General features: G+C 40.7%; 1 protein-coding gene across 1 annotated transcript; it reads left to right on the top strand.

Annotated features, from left to right (window-relative positions):
- Positions 1 to 3885: 3885 nt before the first annotated feature.
- On the top strand, positions 3886 to 7475 carry LOC111150185 (purinergic receptor P2Y1). Its single transcript, XM_022507589.1, has 2 exons — positions 3886 to 5069; positions 7448 to 7475. Exon 1 carries the CDS (start codon positions 3907 to 3909, stop codon positions 5029 to 5031), a length of 1125 nt encoding a protein of 374 aa, XP_022363297.1. The 5' UTR covers positions 3886 to 3906; the 3' UTR covers positions 5032 to 5069; positions 7448 to 7475.
- Positions 7476 to 11414: the final 3939 nt, after the last annotated feature.

Below are 11414 nucleotides of genomic sequence, written 5' to 3'. Positions count from 1 at the left end.
CCTTTGTAAACACAGGAAGCACAGCCTTTTTATTTGAGTCTAAGGCCCAACAGATCTGACTTCTCCATGAATGTCTGTCCTCAGATCATCTATATATTGTTGGCTATTTTTTAAAATCCTAAGTAGAGAAGTTAGCATACTTGGGAAGCTTCTGAAATACTCTATTATTAGTACCTTCAAGATCTGGCTCCAAATTTTCTCTTAGTAGAAGGCTTCTGGGACTCACCCTATGTTCGATCTGCAATGGCCACTAAGAGTTAATTTTCCTATCACTGTACTGTATTTGTGTGTATTTAATCACAGAATAGTGGTAAAATATATGGGGCTGTGGGGAAAGATGTCTGAACTTTAAACTTCAGTTTCTACTGTGTGACAGTGGATGAGTTACTTAACCTCCCTGCCTTTGTTTCACCACTTAAAAACAGGGATACAATTATCAGTTAGAGAAAAATTTTTAAGGATTAAAATTCAAAATAATTCTTGTTATGTGTACATAGTGCTGACTATATATAAGAAATCCTTATTATTATGTTATTGTACTTTCTTTGCATTTCCAACTAAATTATAAATCCCTTGAAGTCAGACATTTACATTAATCAAATACAAAGCAAATTTATACGCAATTTTGAGGCAAATCACTTAAAGCTATGGAGTATATTCTGCATATTCTTTTTATACCTTTAAGGTATTTATAATTGGTACTAAAGAAACAAATATGAACATGTTTTTGGATTTCAGACAGTATTTTGTTTTTTCCTTCATTAAACCTAGTTCAGTGCATTACAAATAGAAAGTCAACAAACAATAATTTGAATACATATAAATTATTCCTACAAGACACAAGTTTTGATTTAAAACATAACTTAAACAGGGGTGCCTGGGTGACTCAGTGGGTTGAAGCCTCTGCCTTCAGCTCAGGTCATGATCTCAGGGTCCTGGGATCAAGCCCTGCATTGGGCTCCCAGCTCAGCAGGGAACCTGCTTCCCTTCTTCTCTCTGCCTACTTGTGATCTCTGTCAAATAAATAAATAAGATCTCTTTTTAAAAAAAAAAACATATTAAACATATTGTAAATGTGTAGTTCGTTATGCTGAATGTAAAAGCAGTATTTACAATATTTATGTAACGTAGTTCACTTAGGACCTCTCTCCTCCAAATTCTTAGTCAAGGGTCCAGTTTTCTGAAAGTACTTAATGGTATTTGGACTAACTACCTTTTAAAACACATTAAGTTAACACATTTGGAACATACTTTAAGTGAGGTTACATACCGCTTGTGTTACAAATGAAAAATTCAAAGGACTGCCTTAGGACCTATTGAGTACAGATGAAATTCTTAGAGCTTTCCTTTGCTCCTCTCTTAGTAGAATATCATCCCAGTTAGTACTATCCTAATCAAATCAGATGAAAAGGTGTCATGCTAAGCCTCAGAATTATAGAATCCTATACTTTGGAGACTGAGGTTAAAAAAAACAAAAGATAATAAAATTACCTCCCTCATTTTATAGATTAGGAAACATTCTTTTCAATTAAGACTGTTTTCGGGGCACCTGGGTGGCTCAGTGGGTTAAAGCCTCTGCCTTCGGCTTAGGTCATGATCCCAGGGTACTGGGATCAAGCCCTGCATTGGGCTCTCTGCTCAGTGGGGAGCCTGCTTCCTCCTCTCTCTCTCTCTGCCTGCCTCTCTGCCTGCTTGTGATCTCTCTCTGTCAGGTAAATAAACAAAATCTTTTAAAAAAAAAATTAAGACTGTTTTCAAAACAACATTCATGCCCTTTTAAGTTATTTACTCTAGTTTTATCATTTATTTTCATGCTGTGCAAATGACCACAACTCAAAATACCAGTGTGCTCATGATGTAATGTATTTGAGTAGGGTCCTTCCTGTATAGTTTTCTCTAAAGAACCCTCTGAGTCTTCTGGAGAATTTTCCTTGTGGTAGCAAAGCCAGGAGCCAGTGGTTTTCCTTTGGATACTTTTTAAGAGAACATTATCATGTAACATCTAGGACCAGAAAGAAATCTTTACGATACATATGTTACAGATCTTTACTTTTTAGATTTTTTTTTCCTCTAAGAGAAAAGCCTTAAACATTTCACATAAAATATGTTGTTAATTAATAAACTGTCAAGCAGTGCTAGATTCCACTACTGTGAGTCCATTTAAACATGTACCTGAAAAGTTAATAATTCATTTTTTTCCCAATGAAATATAGTTTTGAAGTGCTCTGCTTAAAATTTTGATATATTCAAGCCATGAAAATGAGTTTTTCAATAAGGGTGATGTTAAGGAAGTCCCAACCTACAATGCTAAGGTACTTAATAGAGCTAACTGTGATGAATCACTTTAACCTAAAGAAACAGGATTGGTAATAAAACCCCCAAATCATACCTTACTCATTTTGGAGTTGTAATTGGCCTTTACATCGATCTCTGTAAAGCTGTACTTAATACTTATTTCTAAAACCATATAGTGCAGCCTCTGATCTCGAAATGTATTGGGCAGCCAGATATGGGGACGTTATGTTGCTCAGAGGCGGTAGATCTTAAGCAACGTGAAATACTAGCATGCTTACAATACCCGTTTAGAGAATAAGTTACCAATAGCCTCAGTTGACTATAATTTGGTTAAGAAAAAATATGGAAATAAAAAGTAAAAAGCAGACTAGAAGGGCAGAAAGACACTCTCCCCTCCCAAACCTCCCTCCTTCGAACGCTCTTGTTCCCTTGAAGTAGCAGGTTCCAGCAAGTGCTTGGAATCTGGTCTCTGCGAAGCTAGGAGCACTGCAACAGCAGGGCGTTCCCAGCTGGGGACTGCTGGCTGCTTGGAACCTGCAGACACCTGGCATAGTTCTTAAGGGCCCTAGAGACTTCTGTTTTGGACCCGTGGGCTCTAGAGTTTGTAGTCAAAGGCTGTGAGCAGTCAGCAGGGTTTCCTGTGTGTCAGCAACTTCGCCTTGCCGGATAGCTGGCGGAAGAGCGAAGGGGCGCTCACGGGCCAATCGCTCCCCAGCAGCCCCGCGGACCAAGCGCCCCCTCACCCTCGGCGCCTCTGGGAGCAGCGGAGGGGCAGAGGCTGAGCGCTCTCAGTCACCGTGAAGACCTCCAGGGAAGACTGCTCTGGCTCCAGGAGGACGCTCTGAAAAGCTCTGGCGGGCAGCGGGGCTGGCTTCGCCGAGGCACGCCCCTAGCCTCCCGGGAGCCCAAACTCCGCCCATCCTCGCGGGGAGCCGCCTGCCCCCAGCACTCGCCCGAGCAGGGCCTTGAGGAGGGGCCCTGAGCTGCACTGAGGGTGAACACCCGGCGATCCAGAGGCGCGCGGGTCTGCCGGTGACGCGCGCTCTGATGGCCCCCAGAGGCTGAGCCAGAGCAGGGACCGAGGAGGAAAGAGCGCGGGCCCCCTGAAAGGAGCAGCTTGCTTGCAAGGTAGGGAAAAAGAAGATACGCAAACGAAGTTGATCTTGGGGGAAAGAAGCTGGGGAGCGCCTTCCCCTCGCCGGAACGCAGTACTGAGTTTGGCTCGACCTCCTCGCTGAACCCCCGAGCGCCGTCTCCGCTCTCCTGTGAGGACCAGTGAACCCTCCGGAAAGCGCAGTCTGAAAGTTGTCAGCAGTGCCCTGTGCGCCGGGTTGTGTAACCTCCGCACTGACCAGACGGACGGGGAAGTTGCTGGCTCAGTTGCCAGCCCGGCTTGGTCGCGGCTGCGGGTGGATTTCATGGCCCGCGGCGAATGCGGGGCCGGAGCCGGTGTAGGTTTGCCTGTGTGTGCCCCCTCCCGTGGGGATCCCCGGCGCCCGCTCCCTTCTGCTCCCTCGGTTTTCCAATGCTCGGTGCGTCCCTCGCCGCCGCCGCTGCCCTCTCGCTGCTACTTGCCCCTAGGAGCCGCGGCGTAAGTCAGGAAAGGAGAGAATGACCGAGGTGCTGTGGCCGGCTGTCCCCAATGGGACGGACGCTACCTTCCCGGCCGGCCAGGGTTTGCCCTGGGGGAACGGCACCGCAGCCTCCACCGCGGCTGTTGCAGCAGCCTCGTTCGCGTGCTCCCTGACCAAGACGGGCTTCCAGTTCTACTACCTGCCGGCTGTCTACATCTTGGTGTTCATTATTGGCTTCCTGGGCAACAGCGTGGCGATCTGGATGTTTGTCTTCCACATGAAGCCGTGGAGCGGCATCTCCGTGTACATGTTCAACTTGGCCCTGGCTGACTTTTTGTACGTGCTGACTCTGCCCGCGCTCATCTTCTACTACTTCAATAAGACGGACTGGATCTTTGGGGATGCCATGTGCAAGCTGCAGAGGTTTATCTTCCATGTGAACCTCTACGGCAGCATCTTGTTCCTAACCTGCATCAGCGCGCACCGCTACAGCGGTGTGGTGTACCCGCTCAAGTCTCTGGGCAGGCTCAAGAAGAAGAATGCGGTCTACATCAGCGTGCTGGTGTGGCTCATCGTGGTGGTGGGAATCTCCCCCATCCTCTTCTACTCAGGCACCCAGGTCCGGAAAAACAAAACCATCACCTGCTACGACACCACCTCCGACGAGTACCTGCGAAGTTATTTCATCTACAGCATGTGCACCACTGTGGCCATGTTCTGTGTCCCCTTGGTACTGATTCTGGGCTGTTATGGATTAATTGTGAGGGCTTTGATCTACAACGACCTGGACAACTCGCCTCTGAGGAGGAAATCCATTTACCTGGTGATTATCGTACTGACTGTCTTTGCTGTCTCTTACATCCCTTTCCATGTAATGAAAACGATGAATTTGAGGGCCCGGCTGGATTTTCAGACCCCAGAAATGTGTGCATTCAATGACCAGGTTTATGCCACTTATCAGGTGACAAGAGGTCTAGCAAGTCTCAACAGTTGTGTGGACCCCATTCTCTATTTCTTGGCAGGAGATACGTTCAGGAGGAGACTCTCCAGAGCCACCAGGAAAGCTTCCAGAAGAAGTGAGGCAAATTTGCAATCCAAGAGCGAAGACATGACCCTCAATATTTTGTCGGAGTTCAAGCAGAATGGAGATACAAGCTTATGAAGAGGCAAGAATCACCGAACACCCACTTTTGTAACATGGTAGGATGCTTAATAGAATCAAGTGTTTTTTCCCCCCCTTAAGTTTCTAGTAAGCTTAGAGAAAACTAAGTCCAAGTGAGTTAAAAAAAAAAAAAAAAAGTGAAAACACCCACCCCCTCCAGTTGGCTTGTTTGGGTTCACTTTCAATGCTACCATTTCTAACTAGAAGTAGGTAAAATAAAATTAAACCATCCTAGTTAAACATTTACTTTCTCATCTGCCTTGAAAATTCACAAGCTTTTCTGTGTAAAGGGCACTTGAGTACTACAGCTATTTTGATATTAATAATTTCTCCAAGAGAACTGGCACTTGAAACTTTGAGCTTTCAGTGATCCATGGTAGGAACAGAATCCACATTCTCAAAGTTTAGCAAAATTACTAAACTTGATTCATTTAATTTCGGATGAAGAGATCTCAGCTGGGCGTCGCTTTTGGTCCTAGAAACATAGGTGGTAGCCAGCTGAGCTTCTTCGCAGAATTGAATAGAAAAGTTAAGTCAGTGTAAAAACCTAGAAAGTGCTTATTTCCCAGCTACTTCTAGAAAACTTCTGATAGGTGCTAGATGTTGGGTGGTGGAAGTCTGCATATATTATCTTACAGGAATATTGCATTTGGAACAATCACAGTTCATGTACTTTCCTTGTAAACACTGTGAACTCTTAGACTTCCTGTGATAAAGAACATTTCCTTGCACTGCGGCTGTTGCACACTGCCTTAGGAGTTTGTGTTGCAAAATGAATGCTCACTGATAGCTGTAATAACAATGTAAAAATGCAGCTCTATTACACACCAGGGTTGAAGACTGTTGGCCAAGAGGATGATATTATCAGAGGGAGAATGGTTGACAGTCCTTCACAATGCATAGGCTACAAGCATATTTTCCCAAATGTATGAGGCAACTAAGAGTGGGGAAAAGACGGGGGCTTGTGTGGATGTGTGTGTGTGTGTGTGTGTGTGTGTGTGTGTGTGTGTGTGTGTGTTTAGAGAAAACAATTTTAGAATAAGGACTTTAAAATGGTGAAAGGCTCTCTTTTGCCTCTTCAAAATGTTGGAAAACATTAAATGCACTATTAAAAAAAAGGCAGCAGACTGTACAGGTTGTGTTGCTAGAATGAAAAGCTATAATCCTATAATGGATCTTATATCCTTAAATTTAAAGGAAAACTGCAAATATATGGGAAAGGGAAATAAGAGAATTAAGTTTATGCAGTACATAAGGTACCACAGCACTGAAAAGTTGTGGAGATTACAAATCCGATTGCTAACAGTTTAAGAGAAGACTACTGGCCAGTTCTTTTTTTTCCCCCCTCTTCCAGGCAGTAATAAAAATTCCACAAAATATTTCAGTAATTCTAATAAGAGTTTTCAATGAAGACTGAATTTCAATTGATAATATTAAATATTTGCATTTCTAGCCATTGAAATGGTCAAAATCTATAGAATGTAGAATCAAAATCTATAGAATGTAGAATAAGGTGAGGCAACACAATTTTAACTCTTAATATATCCAATATCAAAGGAATTTCTGGCAAAACTAGCCTCAAAAAAAGCCAGAATTAGAGTTTGCAACTGTTGGTAGACTAACTTGTTGGAAAGCACTTTGTAAGTAAAGTAGTTTGGAGTCTGTCTTAAGGCAAGACCCTGTAGGATACAGAGACAGGACCATCAGGACTTGATCAGTTCCTGTGGTACCTGGGTGGCCTGTGGATTTGTGAGACCTTCAGTTTCTTCTTAGCAGTCTTTGGCCACTAAGATCAATGATGAGAAGCAGTGTTAAGCTTTACTAAAAAGTGATTTTTTTATATGTTTGGATTAATGCGCAGAATTGTAGGACCCAAATAAAAAAGAAACCAGTTAGAGGTCTTACCTACACCACCTCATTTTGAGGAAAGAGATTAGTTAAGGTTCTCACTTGGTTAAGGTCCTCTGTAGCATTCATTGTGTGGAATCCTAAAAGAAAAAGTATGAAATACATCATTACTAATTGATCCCTGTCAAACATCATCCTCAGTGACACAAGATTAAGATCAGTACATTCACCAAAATGGAAATTCAAAGCCTGTACCACCCTTGAACTCATAAGCTAATGGTATATATTTCTATATTTCCTCACCATTCACTTTCTTCCTTTTAGGTCTCAGGATGCCAGCCTGGTTTATAATACATGTTACATACATTGTGTTTCAGCTCCCAGAGGACTTTCTTTGGGGCTGAGGATCCAGTGAGGTGGACAGTGCCAAGAAATGCCCTTTTACTTCTTGGCATGGTTTTTTTTTTTTTTTCCAGTGTTTCTTCTTCATTCGTGATATAGTGGACAATGACAACATGTGAATACATGCCAAATAGTAACAAGAATGATCTTGCCCAACCCCTTCTAGGCACAAAGAGGTCTCCAGGAAGAGTCTGTGATAATGATAAAAACATACAGAGAGTCAGGATGAAGCAGTGATCTATTGGCTGGAAATCTGATGACATGTGACGATGTAAGTAGGTATTTTAATAGTAAAGGCAGAAATCTGTTGGCATTTTGTTGAAAGAACTGCTAAAATTATAGAACTTATCAGTTAACTAAATATCACACTACAAAACTATTTTCATGCCAAGTTCAAGGTATTTTTGGCTCACCACTTGGTGTCTTAGACTCGCTAAGCATCACTGTCCATTTGCACGGAAATGATAAAAATACAAACACAAGAAGAGATACAGCAGAGAGTAGGATTCAGTGTTAAAAACATGACCTTGCCACTTGACCAACTGTGGAACTCTTGACCCTTTCAATGCCACTCTCCATGGATTAAAAAGTTAGATGAACTCCATCTGTTGGGACCTCAGGGGATGTTGTAGAACATTAAAAACACAGCCAGCCAGAGGTACATGAAATCTGCTACTGTACCTTTCCAGGACTCTTCCATTCCAGTCCTTGGCTAGAAATTCTCACAAAGTTCACCAATTATGATGTGGACCTCTGCCCTATAAGTCTTCTCCGTCTCCTCAGACAGTACAGTAAACTTCTTTTGGATACAAGAGACGTCTGTGTTTATAGCAGCTGGAATTGGACTAGGGAAAATAAAGATATGTAAGTAGTTAGGGATATCTTGAAGCTTTAACTTAGTTGGTCAATTTACAATTAACATAATAGTATTTATTGATGAAACTCACAATTCTTCAGTTGTACAAATTAAAAAGCTTTCTTGAAAGATCAAACATGCTGATGTAAATTATATTTATTACAATGTATATATAATGTCACACTAGTGTATTTTATGGAATGTGATGCATAGATAAAATGAGTTATTGTATAGTATGCTTTTCAAATACCAGTATCTTGAAATGTTTGTTGATTTTTTTTATCTAAAATATGAATGTTTTGTGATACAAGTGGCTAATTTTCTCTAGAAGTGCTTTCGCATGTTTACCTTTTTACTTCGAGTTCTCTGTACAGACACACTGTGGTGTCATACTGTGGTAGGCGCTCATTAGTAAATACAAAATATCTTTGCCAGACTGGGTCTGTATTGTCTGTATTTTATATGACATAGAAAAGTTTATATTGTCTTTTCAAGAACTTTAGGATTGTGCCTCCACATATGGTTGAAGCTTCCAATTCTAGTGCGAAAGTTGTCCTAAATTCAAAGTAGATTTCTTACATTTTAGAAGTCTGGAAGAATGGGCATTATAGATAGATTAGAACTTGAGGAAAAACTATGCAGAGAGAGAGAGAGAGAAAGAGGCAGCTGGTGTGATCCCTTACTGTCCTCAGTTCTGCTTACATTTTTGTTTTGTTTCTTCTTAAGGTGAAAGTATAAACTTGAGTTGAGATGGAGTTTCTAAGTAACATGCTACGAGCAAGTTCAACACTGCTATTTTAATGTTTTTGTTGTTCAGTTGATAACTTTAATTTCAAGTTTTATAGTGATAACTGTAAATGATTTGGCTGCTGAACTCTGTTACAATTTTTATTATGTTGTACATTGTATCATACACATCATTACAAATTAATATGAAGGGGAATGTTACATATCAAAATTTGTGACTTTGAATTCTAATATGTTTAGTGTTCTTGCAGAAATGTTTATTTTTATATTATCTGTGATTTTAATATAGTTTAACTAGATTTCTTTGTGATTAACAGTTTCATTGAACGGGGAGTATGGAAACAGTGTTACTTGACATTTTGAGCCTTCTCAGGTTTATCTAAATCAATGGTAGCTTAACAAATTCCAGACTTATTGTACGTAATTGTGTTTTTAATAAAAGGAATGTATATTCCTTTAAGTTTGCATGCAGGGGAGTGTACAATATCGTGTGCTTGTGTGTGTGTCTAAGGCATGCAGCCAACTTACTATCTGCTATTTATAATGGAGCTTTGATATGATCATCAGAATTGTACCTACAATAGACCATTAAAACTGAAAACGTCTCAATAAAACTATGAAATGTGATCTGATGGCTTCTGTGTTATTATAATGTTAATACTCATCAGTTTTGGCAAGTTTTGACACCTATTCTGGCTGGCATGGTATTTATTTCTTATGGCGTGGCCTAGACTATAGAAAGGGAAGTGCTAATTCTGGTGCAAAATAATTTATAAGATTATCATTATTTCAGGGGAAAATACAGAATTGTTATATATTTTATACTAGTGTTTAAATGTTAGCTGTAATCTTTTCTCCTCTAATTTTTATCCATGGGATTAATCATATTAATAATAATCCTTTGTGGTTTCTGTTTATCCATTAGCCTACATTGCCCGCTTCTTTCAAGTTTATTAAAAAGTAAATAGCTGGTCCCGTGTGGTTAAAAAGTATTTAATGGAATGGAAGCATACTTAGAGCATTACCTTTTTCCCTCATTGGAAAAGGTAGGTTTATGATGGTGCTGTGTTGGGTTTTCTGGTTGTCAGCTGAGACAGGTGCCCTGTCATAAAATCCTGTGGGCAGAAAAGTGTAAATCACGTGCAGCCCTTATGATGCATGTCACTCAGTTTTAACTCCTTAATTAGCTGTACTAACCAAACTTCCTTCATAAGAATGCCCCTAATTATCAGCATGGTTGAGTTTTGTGTGTGTGTGTGTATGTGTGTATATTTAGTGCATACGCAGAAATAATAGAGATAGTCATTTTTCTGATTCAAGAATTTACCATAAAGCTTGGAGAATGTTTGCATTTTCAAAATCACTTTGGGATTAGAGTTAGAGAACTTTCTCTCTGCAAGTAAATATACTGCTTTTAAATTCTCTTATTTTAATGAACTGAAAAGTTTATACTCTATTCAGAATGTTTAGAATTTTGTGAGAGTTTCCATTGCACATGTAAAAAGCTTGCCCTGAATTCAAAGTAGATCTGTTATGGTTTGGAAGTCTGACGGGATGGCACCTTAAAGACACAACAGATGTCACTAGAAATCCATGTTAATACTGTGCTTATTTGCTTTAACGCTGTAAGGTTATACTGCTTTGGGGTGGACCCTGGGGATGGACATGTCCAACCAGCATTGTTGCTGGGACCGATCTGTGGATGGAGTCAGGCCCCTGGGCTGAGCAGCTGACAGTACTGCAGCCCCTTAAAAATAGACTCAGATAAGAAGGTAGTGTGATAGGAGGCATGTGGGGGCAGTCAGTTCTCTCACAGGGGGGAGAAATGCACTGCTTTTCCTGATTACCTGATAAGAAAAATAACCAGCATCAGGGTAAGAAATCCTTGATGATAGATGGAAACAAAGGCCATTGAATGATTCAATTTAATCCTATCACCTCGGTTTGCTGGTGAGAGCAAAGTTCTCCATTCAAAAATGGAGCTAGCAAAGAACTCAGGTTCTCATTCCTACTAAAACATTCCTTCCACATGGCAGGACTCTTCAAACTGTAGATCTTGACCCCTTAGTGGGTCGTGATAAGCACAAAACAAAATAGATCAAACTCCTTAATTTAAAGGCTTTGTGATTTTCATTTCAGAAATACACACACACACACACACACACACACACACACACACACGCTCATGCTTATACCTGTGCACATAACACAACACTTACATGTTGACTGGGACCCAGGACGAAGTACATTTGATTTCTTTGAAATCATTTGATTTCCCTGAGGACCCACCCAAAAAGAAACTACACTACTCAGTACAAGGTGGTGCAGGGTTACAGGACTAAGGGATGAGAGATGTTTCTCAAAATGACTTTTAAATAAAGAGGTACTCATTTTTAATTTCGTTCTATGCATCTTTTTTTTTTTAATGTTTCTTTAGATTACATTTGGAATTCCCGAAGAAACGATATTTAGCGTACATCTAGGGATAGCTGTTTGCAGTTATAGAGACTATAACTGACTATAAAGACTA

This window comes from Enhydra lutris, unplaced genomic scaffold, assembly GCF_002288905.1.
Source record: "Enhydra lutris kenyoni isolate GAN:26980312 unplaced genomic scaffold, ASM228890v2 scaffoldscaffold2, whole genome shotgun sequence".
NCBI classification, from domain to species: Eukaryota; Metazoa; Chordata; class Mammalia; order Carnivora; family Mustelidae; genus Enhydra; species Enhydra lutris.
The sequence above is the reverse complement of the archived record's forward strand: the minus strand, read 5'-3'. Positions and strand labels throughout refer to the sequence as shown.